At 40.1% G+C, this 20,579-nt stretch overlaps 1 protein-coding gene across 1 annotated transcript in view; it reads left to right on the forward strand.

Annotated features, from left to right (window-relative positions):
* The window catches only part of Dcdc1 (doublecortin domain containing 1), a 360,393-nt gene extending 353,497 nt beyond the window's left edge, over nt 1–6,896 (forward strand). The window contains 2 exon segments of the mRNA XM_021194912.2: nt 3,546–3,696; nt 6,506–6,896. Coding sequence (XP_021050571.2) covers nt 3,546–3,696; nt 6,506–6,633 — 279 coding nt within the window. The 3' untranslated portion in view covers nt 6,634–6,896.
* Nucleotides 6,897–20,579: the final 13,683 nt, after the last annotated feature.

The raw sequence follows: 20,579 nt of genomic DNA on the forward strand, positions 1-20,579 counted from the left end.
TTCAAATTGTACATAAGTTTCTCCCACTTATATGAGTACACACTTATATGTATATGCCAGACCATTCCCATCCCAGGTAGGTACTCAGCTATTTTACATTTTGTTTGCCTTGAAATAGAAAACAGTGGCTATTACAGGTAAATTACATCCTACTCCTTACCCCAAGTTCAAATGTTGAAGCTCTACAGTCCAATGTGACTATACTCAAAGATGGGACTTTTAGGGGGCAACTAAAGATGCATTAGACTATGAGGAGAGGAACCTGATTAGACAGGATTAGTGGCCTTACAAGAAAAGAGAAAGAGCATGCTACGAAATGGCTCAGTTGATAAAATGCTTGCAGCACAGGCATGCAGACCTCTGAGCCTTGTGCCAGCAAAACAGCAGCAGGCAGATTCTTGGGTTTGCTTAGTCAGCAAGAGTAACTGAATCAGAGAGCTCAAGCTAAAAGTAAGGAGTCTTAAAAACAAGATGGGGAAAGACAGATCCATCCAAGGTTGACCTCTGACCTCTACACATGAGCATTTATTTGCACTAACACACACACACACACACACACACACACACACACACTATAAAGAGAAAAGAGGGAAGATGATATTTCCCTCTTCCTCCCCTCTCTCTCCCATATAGTGACACAGCAAGAAAGTAGCCATTTGTAAAGCCAAGAACAGACACCCTTAGGAATTGATTTAGTAGGACTCTCCATTATCCAGAATAGCAGAAATGGTCTACGATTTAAGCCACCTAACCTCTGGTATTGGTTTTGCACCCTTAGAAGATATACACACACACATACATCACACACATTATACAAATTCATTCATACCTCCTTTCCCTACACACATACACATACAAACACACACATACATCTCACACATGCATACATGGATGTCCCTACACACACACACCCCATATGTATCTATTACAGTTTTATTTCTATAATAATCACCATACATTTATTGATTAACTTAATAACTTTTATTTTATTTCCCAATTAAAAAAATAGTGTCATTAAGTCAGGGATCAAACTAAGAGCATCAACAAGAAAATGGAGATGCTGTCACTCAAAGTAACATTACCCTAGTTCAGTATAAATATGACTGTCCACAGTTTCCAAAGAGTTGTCTATACTTGACCACTGTGTTCATGGTAAGTCCTATGCCAAATCAGTTCTGAAAGTTGCTCTGCTCGTCTGAGACTGTTGTGACTTTCCCTCATATAACTTAACACTTAAAAATAACACAATATTTCTGGTCACATTATACTAATCTATCCAACAGAGACACTTTTTTTTTTTAACTGAATTTTCTATTGATTGCCAATTAGGTCATTTAAAGGTTTTACCATTGTGAAGAAAAATGATATATAAATTCATATTTGTTTCCTGGTTTTGTTTGCTACTTTTAGTTCATAAAAACATGTCTGAGCCTTTGGACACGTATTGCTCAAGTGTGCTGTATGGGTACTGCTAGTAAAGCTCTATTACCTCTTCAAGCCAAGGGGAGCTCTGCTGCTCAGGGCGGAGACTTAGACACAGGTGGGTTTGACTGAGGAGAACTGTTAGAGGCTCATATAGCTTATTTGTCTTCTGCGACTTGTACAGGGAATCTTGACAAGCTTTTTATTTTCATTCAGAGCATTCTATTCTAAAGAACAACATAACACCATGATGTCTCTAGGGTTTCTATGAAATTCTGCAGTGTTTTGGTGTTTTGCTACTGAATACATTTTGCATGTTGAGAGATATCTTTTTCTATTGTTTCCTGTGACTATCAGATCTGTTGTGACATGGATCCAACTTTCTACTTGTCTGATTTTTTTAACATATAAAAAGTAAACAAGAATATGTGTATTTGTTGATTTTAATGTTTCAGAAAATCTTTTACCATATGAAGGTAATATCAAGATTCAATGATTTTTCTTTTCTTTCTTTTTTCTTTTTCTTTTTCTTTTTCTTTTCTTTTCTTTTCTTTTTTTTTTTTTTTTGAAACAGGGTTTCTCTGTGTAGACCTAGCTCTCCTGGGACTCACTTTGTAGACCAGACTGGCTTGAACTCAGAAATCTGCCTTCTTAACATTTTATGGTTGTATTTTTTTTCCTTTTAACAGCTATGAGGAATTTTTTCTGGTAAAAAAAATATAAGTGGGAATATTTTCTTCTTTGTTGGCTTAGAAGAATTCTCTCAACTTTGCTTACTGACTAGTCTTGGTCCCCCTGGAGTGCCACATGGAGTTCATGCTGGTGTGAAGTGAGCTGCAGCACCAGATGGTTTGAGAGCGATCACCACTGTATGATGTAGTTTGCTTCCTGGAAAAGGAGTTGTAAAGAAGTTATGGAATTACTTTTCACCCCCATAAAATCACAGGTGTTTGACCTCAGTTGTATAAGACTATTAATTAATTTCATGAAAATTGACAAATTTTGTGATATTCATTTTTCCCAGGCAGATGTGTGGCAGTCTTATGTGCATTGAAGCAGATTTTTGGTCCATCAGTACAATAATATAGTTTTCGTATAAGGAACTCATATTTTTAAAATAATTATTTCTGTTTGGTTTTGAGGGATAACTTTTCTCCCACTGTATTTTCTGAATGTCTAATGTTAGTAATCAGAAAAACTACTCATGCTATAAACTTTGCTTATTTACATATTCATTTAAATGCTCTTATTTTTTATTATGAGTTTTTAATTATTTGATTGACCAAAGGTTCATAAAATCTTATGATGTTCACACAATGATTTTTCATATCGGCTGAGAAAAGCTATTTCTTACATTCTGGTTCCTGCTGTATATAACTTCTCAATTACAAAGTAAGTTTTATGCTAATGTTTCTCTCATTCCATGATTCTATGCCTAGTAGGTATTTTAATTGATAAAATTTAAAACTACCTACAAGAGCCTCTTTCAATTTCTTTCAGTTTCACAGGTTTTTTTGATTGTGACACAAAAAACAAGAGCCTGGATTTCTTCACTATTTGTATTTTTAGTTCTTTGGTCATTAAGTAAAATTTTAAAGCTATTTTGTCATGTCTAGATTCCTAATCCAGAGTTTATTATATTTAGAAATGTGTTAAATGTCAAGATGCCTTCATCTGTGAAAAAACTAGGCCTACATGGACATTTTCACCAAAGCCCACTGAAGCCCCTCACATTAAACACACCAGCAAACATCCACTATATGTCCTTTTTCTCACCTCTCCTTACCTGTGCCCAGTAATTGAGCTGAATGAGTATTTAAGTAGGGATAGAGCTCTCAAAAGCATGGCTTGAGGATTGAGATGTGGTGCCATTGAGTGCTTGCCTACCATTCATGAAGCCCTGAGATCACTCTCAGTAACACATAAACCTAGCCTTGGGGTGCACACCTGTAACTCAGCACTCAAGAGTAGAAGCCGGAGGACCAGAAGTTCAAAGTCATCATCAACTAGGTAGTGACTTTGAGGCTAACAGCCTGTGTTACATGGAACCTTGTCTGAAACAGTTTTAATAACTATTTTTGAGACACTTGGCATTCAAATATGACTCTCCTTTTGTATTTCAGTTGCTGGACGATTGCACTGTGCGTCTGAAAATGTCCCACCCAGCCAAAACCCTTTATACCTCAAATGGGGAGCTCATTGAGTCATGGGACGACATAGAGAGTGGTATGGCTGTCTGCGTGTCTGCAGGACATGGCTTTATAACCTCAAAAGGTACAGGTGACCCCTCCTTTTACATCAAAGTCTTGAAGAGTTAAAGCATTCAGTCTTCCAGGCACAGTCCTTGCCTGTTGAACTTTGAACAATGGAGGAAGAATTTTAATTACACTCCTCGTGGTGGGCTATTATGAAGGTGATGTTTACATCTGTGTGTTCAACAAAATCATTGTTAACACTGCTTATTTTAAACAACTCATTCAAATATCAATGAGTCTTGAGCTGTACTCAGGTCTATTTACAGAAACACTGAGGTTTGATTGAAGGTATTGCCTTAGTGGTGAATCTGGAGGGAAGTGAGGTTTGTGTTGCCATCTTACTATTCAAATTATCCAAAATGATACTTTATTAATGGAATTTCTCGGCTTGCAGATTTCCTTTCAGTTGCAAGAATAAGCATATGCTAGTTTCAATACACTATTTCTTACCCATTTCCTTTGATAAATGACAGAAATGGAAAGAACATATGGTTACAAAATGAACTCTAGTTGTTTGTTTTTTTTTTATCTTATCCTTAAGAATTTAAAGTCCTTTCTGTAGGAAGGTAGATACTAGAAAAAAATATAATCTTCAGGAAATTCCAAAAAACATTGTTTGCACATTAAGGAAATTATAAAATTAGGAAGTAAATTACCTGATATCCCTATAATAAAAATACTGATGTTTTTTTCTTTTAGAAATACTCCATAAAGTTATTACTGTTGTATATAAGATGGGTAAGGTTTAAAGACATGTGGGGATATTCCCTTATAGCTAACCCAGAAGAGATAAAAGTATAGAATTGTTCGTGGAAAACTCGAGAGACACATATTTCTTGGTATGTCTAGCACTGTTCGGAGGAATGGTACGAAGCCTTCCTCAGCGCTATCCTACCTTGTTGACAAGTACCCATCTTTTTGTTCTGTGTGTTCTGTTATCTCCCTTCCCATCACTGCTTGGAACCCTGGCTCAGAATGTTGTCCCTTAGAAGCATTCAACAATAGTTAAGTTGTAAAATTTTGTAAATGTTAGTTAACAGCTAACTGTATTCTCAAACTACACATCTTATAAAAGCAATATACACAAGGCTTCCTTTGCATTTATTTGTGAATATAAAAGCACTAGTTACTTTTCTTATTGCTCTGACCAAATACCTAGTGGTATAGCCCTCGTTGACAGAGAATGTCCCGAAGTAAGAGGAGATTGCCAGTTCCAGGTCACACTGTACCTGCAATCGGGGAGCAGAGAGTAATGGACATTGGTGCTCAGCCTATTTTGTCTTTTATTCAGTCCAGATCCCTAACACATAGAATGGTGAGGCCCACATTTACAATAGGTCTTCCCATCTGACTTAGCCAAGTCTAGAAACTCTATCAAAGACAAGCCAAGATGTTAGGTGATTCTAGGTTCCTGTTGAATGGCTGTAGATATTAACCACCACAATGAGCACCCCTCAAGTGATCACAGTCAGTGACAAAGTAAGCAAAGGGGTGGTACAGCAGAAGGCTCTGGCGAAGCGCCCTCAGTACTTGTATCGCGGCATGAGCCTTCTTGCCATAGTGTTTATTGGGTCTGACTGATAACTAAAGCTAAATCTTCTTTAGGAAAGCAATTCCAAAGGATGTTCAAATCACAAAGGGAACTCCAGGCTTCCTTCCCAGCAACACTCTTGTCCCCAATCAAGTCTGTAAGGGGGATTGAGAAAATTGGAAATTCAAATATTACTCTCCCTACCATTTTTGTCTTTGCTATGTCTACAAGTCTGTGCGGACAAACATTCATTTGTGAATCTTCAGTTTTATAAATGCACAGGTTTGTGAAGGTGAAGCTGACCCCTGTCCTGTAGACATGGCTGTCTGTAGCACTTTCATGGTGAGGGGTTTGTGGGTTTTCCAAGTTGCCTAAATTCTTTCCAGTGTGTTGTGTCTGTTTAGGAGATATGGTTGTCACAGAATTAATTACTTATTCCTTATAACTTTATTTTAGTGATGCCATTTTGTTGTTTTCATAAAGTACAATAAAAATAACCATCTAATAAAAATCTACATTTTCCAAATACTTTAAAAGGGAAGAGAAATGTTTTTGCATGTATTCATTCATTATTATAAGGTCTAGCTAATTAATCATTCCATGAATGATTTTTCTGTGACTTACTTGCTAAAATACTTGTAAGAAAATAAGACATTCTGAGAACCTCAAAACATGATAATAATTTATTTCATATACAATAATACAAAAAATCATTTAACAGATAGATGTCAGTAACCAAAGAATTACGTGGAGTGTTTTTGAACATGCATACCATTTAGCAAAACAAGCTAGATGCTTCCAGAATAGAATACTTTACTTACATCCTCAACACAATTACAAATGTTTTCTGTCATTTGCAATAAAGCCTGAATGCTCTTTGCAAAGCTTTGATTTTCATTTTCTCAATGGGCTCCATCTCTTTTGATCACTCCTATGTTAGCTTCCAATTCAGATGTTACAGTATTTTGAAGGAAGCGCTGTGGGTGCCTCCAGTTGCATGACATCCAAAGACTGGAAGCATATACCTGACTGTGTGAGTAGAGCAAGTGTGTGAGAGTACAGGGTGGAAGCCAAGAATTGCTGAGGGAGCTTGAATGCCCTAGTCACTCTGCATTGGACACTGACCTGTCTGAATGGATGTAGATGTTGTACATGTATGTACATGCATATATGTGATATATGTGATATGTATGTGTATTATATATAATATATGCTTTTCATATACATACATATATATATATATATATATATATATATATATATATATATATATATATATATGCTTTTCTTTTAACAGAAAAAAAGCGAATGATGGAAGTGAAAGCAAATTATGTCCGGATCCTAAGGCAGCAGGGCCCAGAGGCCACAGACATTATGGTGTCACCTTCCAGGAAGCTACTGTCTCTCCTGCAGCTTCCCAGATGACTTCAACCAGAACTTCATATCTCGTGCTGGATTTTACTCATAGAACTGCATGTGCATTCTCATAGGCTCCTATCATATCCTATGCCATGATAATTCTCTACCCTCTTAACTTGTACAATTCTCTCTTATACTCTGCATTGGGGTTTGAACCTAGCAGTTGACCATATAGTGAGTACTGTGCCTGTGAGCTATGCCTCCAGCTCCCTCAAACACTTTTAAAGATTATTAGCTTCCACATTTTATGTGAAGTAACATTAAATTCTTCATGCCTGTTCCTGGAAAGGCAACAAAACCAGACAAATAATGTAAGTAAGATATTCATCTTAGGTGAACTTTCCTCGAGAAAATAAAAACACAAACTGCTAGTTATTGAAAAGTAACTTTTGAAGTTCATCAAAGAACATACATATATGGACGTGTGTGTGTGTGTGTGTGTGTGTGTGTGTGTGTGTGTGTGTGTGTGTATGTGTAGATAGAACATTGATAATAAAATGATTCTTTGGCCACCTAACCCTAACTTTGACTTCACATGGCGTTTTTCTGGATCCATCACTCTGATTTTTGATCTTTTGTTAAAATCCCTCACATACCCAATAAAACTAGAATGGCTTGTGGCTACTGAATGCCACAGAAATCTGTCTCTCTTTCTCCCATTTCTCTTTAATTTTGCAGGCCTCTCTTGAGGCACAGTTGGATGTCATGAGAATAAAGGTGGGTAGTTATAGTAAATCATTGGCAATAAGATGTCATAGACTATATCCTCAATACGAAAACCAAGGAAGGATATTAATGCAGTGTTTCAAAGAAAATTCATGGGAGGTGTGAGGCTAGGTCTTAGAAGTCGTGATGCCACTTCTCCAGGACAAGAGGAATTAACCTGTTAATTTTTTCCTAGGAAGAAGAAAGAACATTTAGGAAACAGATGGCAATCTTAGTGCCAGCCCTGAGGTTGGTTCTGTTGCTCATGGGATGATGCAAGGAACCACCCTCTTCCTCTATACCACTTAACTGTTCCTCCTGAATGTAAATCACAACCTGGCTAAGTGTATACAAAACAGCATGACCCAGTTCCCACCCCAAGCTTCCACTTTAATTGATAAAGGAAGACAATATATCATTTCTACTGAAGGGAGCTCTTGGTAACCTCTTCAAAAGGCCAGGTATTTATTCCCACTCTGCAAATCAACAGGGCTACTTGAATAAATCCCTGCTCCCTAGGACACTGTGGTGGTGAACACCCAGGTGGGGTTAGATGAGCAGCTGTTCCCCCTTTTGCAGACGTTTAATAGTGTGAAGTTGCAGAAGCGAACATGGTCCAAGGTGCAGCAGAAGAGGCCATACTCCAAGACTCATTTGCTTTTTTTTCCTTCCTTTTTCGTTTGTTAACAAACCTGAAATAAACAGGAAATGTTAATGAACTTGCCCACAGCTGGAAGGTGAACCATCAGGACTCCCAGCAACTGCATCTTGCCTTGCAATGAAAACATTTGATCACAATCCCCATAAAGAAAAGAAATATTTTTTTTTTTTGCAAATTCCATGAAAATAAATACATTTCTGTAGGTGCAGAAGCACCAATCATTTTCTGCTAGGAAAAGTTGCTCTGCTATGAAAATGGCATCTTTCACCCTAGATCAAATGTGCAGATTCCTTGAGAAGCCCCCCTGCTGGATGGGAACACTCTTGAAGCGAAAATTGATAATATCACACGATGCCATATCAAGTACCAGGAGACATCAGGCAGGTGCCTTACGTGAACTCCACTATTGCCAGTAAATGGTGTTTTAGATGTAATCTTACAGTCATCAACACATCACATTTGGCCAGCAAGGCAGCCACAGGTACTCTGTAGATGACAGCTCACCTACAATATCTGTGTCACTCAGTCACCTCTAACTTAGACTAAAACAGTCCTAAGTTTTTCCTTATGATCGATTCTTCACTGGTTAGGGTTTGACCCAGAGATTAGGGGGAGAGGTGGTTCCTCCACTGCGGAGAGGACTATAGAAAAGGCTGTCTGGTTTCAGTGAGTTTGTCCTAAGCTTTTGATGAATGTAGACATTTCCTCTAATGACATGTTTATCAAAGTTGAATCATTTTCATATATATGTCAGATTTCAGTATTTTTTTTTATCAATTGAAAGCCATTTATTATCAGATATTAAGCAAAACCCTCAAGTCTTATCCAGAAATGTCTTCCCTGCTGGTTCACAACCCTTGAGGTGAGCCACGTGTCAACCACAGACCCTCTTCAGAACTGGAATTTTCTGCCAACCTTTGGTTTTGTTCCATGATGAAGCTGACCATTTCTAAGCAAGTCAATGACATGCACTATGTTTAAAAGTTTGACCCAATCATGAGGTTAAATGACTGTGTATAACTAAGTAGTTCACCTGAGTGCTTCTATGAGCTTTGTGAAACAGAACTTTGTAATGCTTCAAGACACCAAGACATACATAATAACTAAATACTCCTTTACAAATCAGCAAAATGAAAATAAAGAGAGCAAGAGGAAAAGGAAAAGAAAAAGACAAAACTGAAAATATCCCTTAGAAACTATGGCTAGAGGGTGTGATGACCTTTGTGCTCACCATCAGGGACAGCCCTAGTGTGCTGAATGTCACGGAGAGATTTACGATTCTCCAATGTGGCAGTTTAGGGGGGCAAATCATTTGGGAGGGTATGATCAGAGCACACAAACTTGTGTCATTCTAGATGGTAACAAACAAAATCAGATGCAAATGTTCTCAATTAAACAGAATTTGGACCATTGGACAATGATGCTCAGTCGTGTCCATTAAACCAATGACTCCAATGATCCCAGTTTCCTCCTGGCTCTGCATGCACTGTCTTCCCTCTAAGGCTAGGTAAGCAGAAACAGAGAACAGCACTTTCTCTCTCAACACAATAAATGAGGCTTTTGCTTACACAGCACAGTTTGGGGTTACAAAGCCATAAGCAACTGCAAAGAGGGATAGACGCTGCCCACTCCAGACTAAAGCTGCTAAAGCCAGCGGACCTTCCAAGTAAGAGCGGATACTCAGAGTGCTCCACTATCAAGCCACAGGACCTCAAAAACAGGCTGTCACATCGTACCACATATGCAAAATAGAAATATAGAAAGTGCTGGTGCTCCTGATGCAACTGAGTTGGAGGAGAGAGGAAGAGCAGAGGCTAGGAGTTATATCCATAGGGCAAGTAGAATGGTGGTTCTGTACTGAGTGTATTACTGCTCTATATGGTCCATGAAACATTGGAAGCTGAAGGGTATCAGAAGAATACTGACAGCTTAGGGATATAAGGAAGGCCTGGTCAAGCTGCTGAGCCTGTTACTCTCTAGTTCACTCTTCAGCAGAGGTGCCAAGTTAGAAGCTGACTGTGATGCTGAAACACAGTTGTGAGCACTCAAGACTCTTGAGTCAAGAGCAACAGAGCAGTCATTACCCCTAGCTGGCTCGTCCCTCTTCAGGGCCACCAATTGTGGCTGCATTTTTCAAGGAAAAATCTGAAGGAGGGAATCTGCTGGGATTCCCAGGTTAGTGTCTCCCAGAGTATGGGGCTTTAATTGTATCTGTTTTTTGTTTATCTATCACTCTTCCCTCTCCCCACCTCTCTACTCCTTCTTGTCTTTGGTCTTTTCTCCTCTAAGAAACTTCAAGTCTGATTCTTTTTATTTAAAAAAAAATGTCCAGCCAAGGAGGTGGCTTAATTGGTAAAGTGCTTTTGCCCTCAAAGCATGAAGACCTAGAAATCTGATCCCTAGAAGCCGTATCAAAGAGCTGTGTATAAACATTAATAATGATCAGTGTGCTGAGATATTCCTAAACCTGGGCAGTCTAATGGGACTTAGGGCCTGTTCAACAGGAGGCCAGTCATGCCTGGCACGGGAACCCTAGGGTGACCAATGTCCTGGATCTTAGAGAAGAATCTACTACTACCACGTTGTCAAACCAGCATCATTCCTAATTTGCATTCATTCTAAATACTTATGTGCACAGATAAATAAATGTAGCTCTCACCTCTCGTGGAAGAAACTCCCCTTTGCAATAGACAGAGACCATTACAGAAAACCACAACGAATTAAAATGAAGAGGAAAAAGTGATCAATGGTCAATGGGGAAATTATTTATATACAGGCAACAGGAAATGATGGACTCAAGTTGTGTTGTGTATTTACACCTACACACCCACACACCCACACACTTACACAAAACAGTCTAGAATTTAAGAGAAAGGAAAGTGAATGGGGGAAATGATGTAATTATTTTAATTGAAACAAAAAAAAAAATTCCAGCTGGCTATGGGTATGCACAGTTGTAATCCCAGTGCTGGAAAGATGGAGACAGTGTTTGCTGGCCAGCTGGCCTGCCCACTGGGTGAGCTCCAGGACAATAAGTTATCCTGCCTCAAAATGAGATGGCACCACCCACAAGGGGACCTCCCCCCTTGATCACTAATTGAGAAAATGCCTTGTAGCTGGATCTCGTGGAGGCATTTCCCCAACTGAAGCTCCTTATTCTGTGATAACTTCAGTTTATGTCAAGTTGACACAAAATTAACCAAGTTGACACTGGCTTAGAGCTCATTATGGAGCTCAGAAAGCTCATGAATTCATAGCAATCCTCCTGCCTCAACCTCAAAAATGCTGTGATTATAAGTGTTATCCACTATGTTCATATTTAAATGGTTTGAGACTAGACCTAGATATTGAAAGGCTAAGCAGGGAGTTGGAGGCATGGGAGCTTCTCATATGAACTACGTAGCTTCAGCGCTGATAAAAATTGCTATTTTAAAGGTCACAAGAATAATGTCAGAACCATGGTACATATACAAGTAGCAGAATAACTTTGCAGATGGTAAAAATAACCATTTTCCTAATACATTTTTATAAGAAGACCGAGGTGAGTTAGAATGAAGATGGGATTTCTGCTTACCATAGTTGAAAGCCATCCCTCAGTGTAGGAGAGAGGAATAATTCTCTATAATCTTTGCCAGCTTCAGTTAATGGGAATGTCCAAGCCACTTTATTTGTGTAGAAAATACAAGAAAATTTGTACTTGAAAGATTTGATTTTTGAGTTATGTATTTAGCTGTGTTTATCTGTGTATATCCATGTCTGTCTGACTGTCTGTCTGGGACTGTGTCTTTGTGTATGTGTCTAAGTATGTGTGTCTGTATGTGCCTCTGTGTTTGTGTGTGTGTGCATGTGTCTTTGTGTGTGTCTGTGTGTGTGTGTCTGCATGTGTCTCAGTGTGTGTACCTCTGTCTACATGTCTGTGTATGTCTGAACATGTGTCTTTGTGTATGTGTGTGTGTGTTTGTATGTCTATATGTGTCTGTGTGTATCTCTTTATAAGTGTATCTATGTATGTGTCTGTGTGTATCTCAGTGTGTCTGTACCTGTGTCTGTGTATGTCTGTGTGTATGTATGTGTTCATACATGTGTCTTTGTGTGTGTCTCTGGGTATATGTGTGTTTGTGTGTCTGTGTATATGTATGTCTGTGTATGTTTGTGTGTGTTTGTGTATATATGTGTATGTGTGCCTATGTGTCTGTGTGTCTGTATGTGTGTGTATGTATTTGTGTCTGTGTGCTTGTTGATGAAAATGTAAAGCATTCAAAGGTGAATATGACACATGGGATTTCCATACCCATGCAGCTCATGGTGTGTGTGTGCACTCAGAAGTTCTGCAAGTCCATAAAATAATCATATGCAATAAATAAAATGATCAAAAATTACCTGACAAAATGAGTTAAAGAGTAATTAGAGGACAGGTGAGGGGTGTGTCACTGAATGTATGACAGAAGGCCCCCTTTCACACTCTGGGGCATCCATGGAGAATTGTTATCTATAGGTAATACATAATTCTCATGAAAAGTTTACATGATCCACATCTGTGCATATAGCCAAAGTGATGTGTATGAAGAGTTTATGCAAACAGCAATGGCAGTGCCCAACAGCCTCAGTGGGGAGCCACATACTGGGTTCTCTCTCTCTCTCTCTCTCTCTCTCTCTCTCTCTCTCTCTCTCTCTCTCTCTCTCATGAGTCTCTCTGGAATGAGTCTACAGCAGAGGCAGATTTCCACCTGCATCTCCTTGCAAGTCTTGAGGTAAGTAAAATAGTAGTCCTTGTTCTCATGACTGTGAAGTTACTTACTTTCTCAATCTTCAGGCCACTGTCATCAGTCACTGGGATGAAACATTCCCGTAGACTAGAGAGTGTCATAAACATTCTCCAGCTCTCCACCGCGCAACTCTGTCCCTAGTCTTTTTACTCTTTAGTTTCTTCTCTTTGAAGGATTGAGAATTTCACACATGCATATATGCATAATGGATTTTGATCAAATCCACCTCTCCTTCTCCTTCCCTTCAATCCCTCCCCTGTTCATATTGTCACTGTCCTTCCCCCACATTTATGAACTCTCTTCCTACCCGCCTCTTCTTCTCTCTCTTCCCCTTTCTCCTCACCCCCTCCTCCTCTTCTTTGTCATTGTCATTACTGTCATCATCTACAGAGTCCATTTTTTTTTCACTTCCAGTATATACATGGACATAGGGCCAGCTGCTGGAGCATGAATAGCCTCTGGTGGGCCACATCCCTGAAGAAAATGGGCTTTCCTCTCGGCATCCGCCAAGTGCGAACAGCTTCTCCATTAGGATAGCGACGTCCTGGCCACATGCTCCCTCTGTGCTGGAACTTTTTCTGGCATGGCTTGCATAGGTCCTGTTCATGCCGCTGCAGTTCCTGTCGATTCAGATAAGCAACTGTGCTGCTACATGAAAACACTGACGCACTATAGTTATCCACTGCCCTGGCTTCTACTATCCCCTACTTACTCTTCTCTGATGATTCCTGAGCCTTGAAAGGGAGTTATGACATAAAGATGTGTTTTAGGGCTGAACATTCCAGAATTTCTTATTCTCTGCACGTTGAGCTAGCCAGCTGTGGGTCTTTGTGATAATCACCAATTGAATTCTGTGTCCATTTCTTTATCATAGTAACTGGGTTCATTTTTCCAGAACAAAGACCATCTATGTCACCCTCTAGTCTATGTCTTTCAGTAACTTCTTGTTCTCAGACTGAAGCAAAAACTCATCCGATGGATCACCCCCCAGGCCTTGTAAACGATGTATCCTTGGATCAGCAATGTTGGCCTCTGACCTTTGCTCACAGAACTCTGTGTTCCCCACACCCTCGCCTTCCCCCTCCTGGCATGGTCTCTCTTACTCCACACCTGCACACAATCTTCTCCTTCAGCTCTCTCAGCCCATCTTTCTCAACCGCTCCTCTGACATGGCAGTTGTGGGAACTCCCTTTACCACAGGAGGCATAAGCTTTCTTCCCCTGATCTGCAAACTCCCTTCCAGTCAGGCCAGGCTTATTAAGATTTGTGTTCCTGGGACCTGCATATTCTTTAGAACGTAGAATGACCATTTGTTGAATTGCTGTGAGATTTATAGTAACTTTCTGGCTTAAAAGCTTTCCATTTTATCGTTTTACCAGGCATTGACATGTCTGGTTTTTTAATATGGATAATATATTGAATGAAAATTTAGCTTCCCATGCAACTTCCTTCTCCTCACACGCATTATCACATCAACCCATAGAAGATCACATTGTCAAAATAAAACAAGTCAATGCTTGTTGATAAGACACTGTAGACGGATTGCGTTTCCTCGCTTACGAACCCTTCTTTACCAACTTCGCAGTTCAAAGCACTCATGATACAGGCCTGATAGAATGGAAAATACACTGTTCTCATCCGAACCCACGTAGCTTCTCTTCCCCAGGCAGCCTGCCTTGGAAGGCAAGGCATGTCACCCCTTTCACAAGCGTGATGATTTGTGGCTGAGACAGGAGAAGCTGCTCTCTGAACCACATGCCCCCTGGTACAGGCAGGCTAAGGAAAGATGAATGGCAATATAAGACAGACATCTGAGTGTTTCATATTAAATTAGTCCCACAGAGCACCCAGAATTCTCATTCCATAAATCACTGGGTAACATAAACTTGCTCCCAGGTTAGATTGCTGTGACTTTGGCCTGCGGTGTCATAGCTAATCTGAGAACAGTTAAACGTTTGTCTGAAATAGTAATCATTTTCAGCATATTTACGCAGCAGTGCTGAGTGACCCAGACTGATCTTGGCTGCTAGAAACAGCATGTAAATGGGAGTCAGCCAATTGAGGAGAAGAAAAAGAAAAAGAGTCACTGTTTTTCAAATTCTTGGTTTGCTCTGAAATTGCCATGATCCTCTTCAGAAGGTACGCCCCAAAGAGCTACCATAAGGGAGCACCAAGTATGTCTGCAGTGTGTCCCCATCCCTTCAGTAAATTGCAGTCACAGTGTCATTTTTAAAATATCCATACATACCTGTCTTGCTCTACAAATCACAGGCTGAGAAAGGAGTTGCTTGTGCCCACACACATATTTCTTCGATGGTCAAGGTTAATTCTGAGAAGAGTTCATATGCTCTTGGATCTGTCCTGGTTCTCCATTTCTGAGCTGACATTTGTTGCCATCCCAGATACCTCATACACTGAAAGAAACATTGGTCTAGGGTTTAAGACACCATCCAACTTGATGCTTGCTAGCTGAGGGTCTGTCTGCACTGCTGCCTCTCTTAATTAGATCGAGATTGAAAAGACTGTTCTGACACTGTGATGAGATGCAAGGGGAATGTAAGAGTTGAGGCAGCAATAATTCCAAGTGGTTCTTAAAGTCTCTCTCTCTCTCTCTCCCTCTCTCCCTCTCTCCCTCCCTTCCTCCCTCCCTCCTTCCATCCCCTTTCCCTCCTCCCTCCCCCTCTTTCTCTGTGTCTCCCTGTCTCTGTCTCCTTCTGTCTCTCCCTGTCTCTCCCTGTCTCCATCTCTCTCTCTGTCTCTGCATCTCTATGTCTCTACTTCTGTGCCTCTGTCTGTCTCTGACTCTCTCTGCAAAGCCTTTCTACATAGGGTCATTTAGAATAATTTTTCCTCTTAGAAGCCCAGCCTAAGTGTACATAGAGCCACAAGAAAAACTCATGCCCTGGCTCTGTGCTAGCCAAGGACTAGAGGTGGCTTTAGGTGGCTAAGGCCTACACTTGGCTGCTATAACAAAAGAGCTGAGGTTGAATAATTAATAAAGAATGTAATTTTATTTCTCACAGTTCTGAAGGTTAAGAAGTCCAAGATCAAAATGAAGCTGTCCGTATCTGGTCCAGAGCTTTCCACCTTGTCTTCACATGGCATAAGGCAGGAGAGGAAGAAGACATACATCTCTGCTCTATATAGCTCTTACAGCTGTGCTCCACTAGTTATGAGGGTAGAGGCTCCTGACCTGAATACACCCCCAAAGTCCCACCTCCTAATGCTACTGGGGATTAAGTTTTCAGCAAATGAGTTTTGCATGACATGTTCAGGTCACTGCAGTTGCCACCACAGAGGTTAAATCACCTTATCAATGTATTGTCTCATAATTCTGAACACAAGTTCAAGGAGAGGGAACACACGAGGCTAATTCCCTCTGTGGAATAAGTGTCTGTTCCTTGGCTTCTCCCTGGCTTTTCAGTGTCTTGGTCTTATGATTTGAATATTTGTGGCTTTTGTGTGTGTGTGACCTTCTGTTTATGACTTTTCCAAAATTTTATGTTGAAACCAGGTCACCTGCATGACTCTATTAAGTGTAGGGAGCTTTGGAGGCTATGCACCCTTCTGAATGGATTAGTGTCCTTATAAAAGAGGTCCCAGAGACTTCTCCACCCGACTCTGTAAGGACATAAGAAGATGGAGTCATCTGTGAGTCAGAATGCAGGCCCTCACCAGGCAAAATCTACTGTAACTTTGAAAAGACTTCCCAGCTTCCAGGAATTTGAGAAAGAAGTTCCTGTGGTTAACAAGTTGCCTGATCTAAGTCATTTTGCTTTATCAACAAAATAAACTAAAACAACTGTCAACCTTTACCATTCCTCTTAAAATATCTCCGGAATCACTCACACCTCTATTTCGTAGGCTAGGATCTGAGTTTTCCCACCGTAGTGAGGACAGTGGATATGGTATGCTGGTAATCAGAGGCCCAGCATATTCTAGTGTGGCCTCTTCTTCACCAATTACATCAGTAGGGGTCCCATTTCCAAGTCAGGTCACCTTCTGGGGTGCGGAGGGTCAGGTCTTTGGCATGAGCATTCTCAGTGGACACAATTCAAACCACAATAGTAACAAAAGTTCCATGTCCTCCTCCGAAGCACTTTGCCAAAGGAAAGCACCCTACCATTTATTACCACAGCCTTTCCTGTGGGCCTCGCTCCTTTTTTTTTTATGCTTTTATGTCTTTCTTGTTCCACACTAACACCAAAGTCTGATATTAATGGAAAAACCATTTGAGAGAGAGAGAGAGAGAGAAGAAACCCTATTATCCTATGAGATAAAGTGAGCACACTCTACTGTAAAAGGAAGACTTATTGATCAATTTCAGTCAAACCTTGCTTGTCTGACACTTTGTAGCATAGGAATATGTTTTTATTGCCTGGCCAGATAGTTCAGGTTTCTGGTCAGTCTTAGCAAAGACCTTTTTATAACACTGACAAAATTTTACCACAGAGCCATGAAAACAAAATTAGATTTCATAACTCATCTCAGGCCTGGAAGCAGTTGCCCCTATAAATTTTACAAACCTTATCAAGCTCTAATGTTCCTGGTCTGATAAGATTTTTAAATAGCAAATTATTCTGTACTTCATGTATATATGCATGTATATAAATAAATGTATATTTGTGTGTGCACCCGTGTATATAGAGATATATTTTTATTCCCTTTTTATCTTTTAGGGAAGAAAGCTTTGTCTGCTTCAGGGAAGAAAACTGTAACAGAGAGGCCACTTACTTACACAAATTTACTTCTAAAAAGGAAAGCTGCCATTTATCTAAGAGTTTTCATTTTAAAATTTACCTTCAGATTAAGTGGATTTTTTTTTCAGTGTAGTATTTTGAAGAAACAACATTGACAGATCAGTCACAGTATATCCATACATTCAGTCTAAGACAGGTCATAACTGAGAGTGGTTATGACAGAAACTTGGCATTTGGGTGAAATCCTACATATACATTCCAACCTAAGCTTTTGAGTCTGTGGGGTTGACTGTTGGAAAAGCAAATGCATGTATACTGAATGAGAGCTTTGTCTCCCGAGCCAGACGGGAAGCACCGAGAAGACGCAAACCCTTGGCTTTATTCACTCAGGCTGAAGCTCTACCCAGGAAGTCTTGCCAAGCTCCTCAGTCCCACTCCAGCGCACTGGGAAGAGATGGTTCTGCCACTTTCTACCCTTGTGCTGGGACTCACACTGAAATCACTGATGGAAATAGAGGAGATTCCCGTGCTGTGTAGAACATCAAGTCCGTGGGCTGTTCAGCGGCTACAGTCCTGAGTCCAGTTAAAGCAGTGTCACAGTCAAGCAATCCTTTATGCTTCTCAGAACTGGTCAAACACAACGAAGAATCACAGCAAAAAATAAATGTGTCGTGCTCTGAAGAAACATCTCTGCTGATTCTACACATGTGTCGTGCTCTGAAGAAACATCTCTGCTGATTCTACACTTTGGTTTCAAGTACCAAGTCTGAAGAAACACAAAAAGTTATGTGAACTCTCTTAAATGGTTAGGCAGAATTTAAAGCATCAGTGGACTGCAGCAGAGTCGTTCAAGCCATTTGGGCTTATATGGTCCTTTCAGAACTTTTAAAAGCCACAATATAAGGAAATACATCTGCAGAAAATGAACTATTTTTAAAATACACTTTCATGGGGTTCAAGGAACCACCTGAAAGACACCGATAAACTCTGCACAGTACAGACATACTGATCAAAAAGAAAGGCTTCTGATATCCATAATCTTTGATGTCTGAGACAAAGAAGTTTTATATCTCTCAAATGGCAGATTCCCAGATACATTTCAGATGGGAGCAAATGACGACTTGAAGAGTTAGTTGTATGTTGTTTTGTAATGTGCAAAATCAGTCATAAACCATGATAGCATTTTAGCATCTTTGGGTACAATTTTTTTTTTTTTTTTTTGGTGCAGGGGAAAGGGAGAAAATTCTAGCTTCCTCAAAGGGTATTGTTAATTTGGAAGCATTCCTTGAAGAAAACCCTTATTACCTGGAAGGAAGAAAAGATTATTAAGTTGACATTTTTCCACAACGAGGAGGCCATCTTCCTGGCCACTCTTCTGGGCAGAAGGGAAACATGCTGATTTCCCTCTGTTTATCAGGAGAGCAATACTCAGGAGACTGAGTACTTCCTGAGCTGGCATGGTAACCATTCTGTCTGGAGGGAGGAAATGGGACATCTTGTTTTGGAAGCCCCAGAGATCTCTCCCTGACTCTCCTGTATGACATTTCTCTTTCTGTGAGCTGGCAATGCTACCTAAACACCCAAATAGCTTTCTGATCATTTTATTCCAAGTCAGGCTTATAATTACTGGACTTTCTATGAGAAATCATGGTTGAAGTACCTCCTGGCTCCTTTTCAAGTATTATTTACAAGTCTTTTAGAACTATAAGATGTTTGTATGGAAAAGTGTTATGGGTTGTGAGTCAATATCACTGTCACTGGCTAGGGTTCGCGGGTCAATTAAAAGCACTGGAATTGGAATCCACACTGCCTGGTATGTCTACTCTGCCCAGTCTCTTTGTTCTCAGAGCCTGAAAGTAGGCTAGAACAGAGTAGGGGCTCATTAAATCTATTAGACACCAAATGGCAACTAAGTATCCTACGATGTTTCTTTATTCACACTTGTAGGACAAGCTTGTTTTCCTCTGCTCAAAGCTTTCTACCACTGGATCAGAAAAAGCATAGAAAAGCATTTTATGTTTATTTTTTTAAAGAGACAAACAGTATTCAAAATTTTTTATGTATACTAGAGAAAAGAAAAAAGGATTTTTCCATATCTTTTGGTTCATAGCTAGGACACACTCCTGTGACAAATGACAGACAAGAGGAAAGCAAGCATGCTTATTAGCATGTAATTCTTTGTGTAAATGGGAGATAACAAAAGAATGTGCAATTAACAAAAGAGTATGCAATTCTCAAATAGGAGTAGATTGCAAGGTTAAATCAGTATTCGACTGAAAGAAAAGGACTATGGAAAGACCAATGAAATGGGGGAGGGGCGGGGTCAGGCAAAATCATTGAATGAGTTAAAGACTGTTATTCAATTTTAAACTGTATCATCTCCATTGTCAAAAATCTCCAGACACCAATCAAAGTGCCTGGAGCTGCAGTCCTGAAATGCTGTAGGCAGAGGCAGGATGATCACTTGAGACCAGGAGTTCAAGATCAGGGGCATCCTAATATTCCTCTCAAAACAAAATTGTTCCTGTGTAAAAGAAACGCAGGGACTAAAATGGAGCAGAGACTAAAGGAATGGCCAGCCAGTGACTGGTCCAACTTAGGATCCATCCCATGGGAGGGCATCAGTCCCTGACGCTATCACTGATGCCATGCTGTGCTTGCAGACAGGAGCCTAGCATGGCTGTCCTCTGAGAAGTTCTATCAGCAGCTGACTGAGACAGTTGCAGATACCCGCAGCCAAGTATCAGACTGAGGTTGGGGACCCCTATGGAAGAGTTAGGGGAAGAATTGAAGGAGCTAAAGGGGGTGGCAACCCCTTGTCATCTAACCAAGACCCCTGGAAGTTTTCAGAGACTAAGCCACCATCCAAAGGACATACACAGCTCCAAAAGGAAAGAATAAAAGTATTAAGAGGAAATATCAGATTAATACAAGACCAAAATCTCTCAGGGAAAAAAAGCCCAAGATTCAATGTCTAATATTGTGGCACACACACACAGGGGCACACAGGTGAGCACACACACACACACACACACATACACACATATACACACACACATACACACACATACACACACACATACACACACATACACACACATACACACACATACACACACA

This window comes from Mus pahari, chromosome 3 (genome assembly GCF_900095145.1).
Source record: "Mus pahari chromosome 3, PAHARI_EIJ_v1.1, whole genome shotgun sequence".
In the NCBI taxonomy this organism is placed as follows: domain Eukaryota; kingdom Metazoa; phylum Chordata; class Mammalia; order Rodentia; family Muridae; genus Mus; species Mus pahari.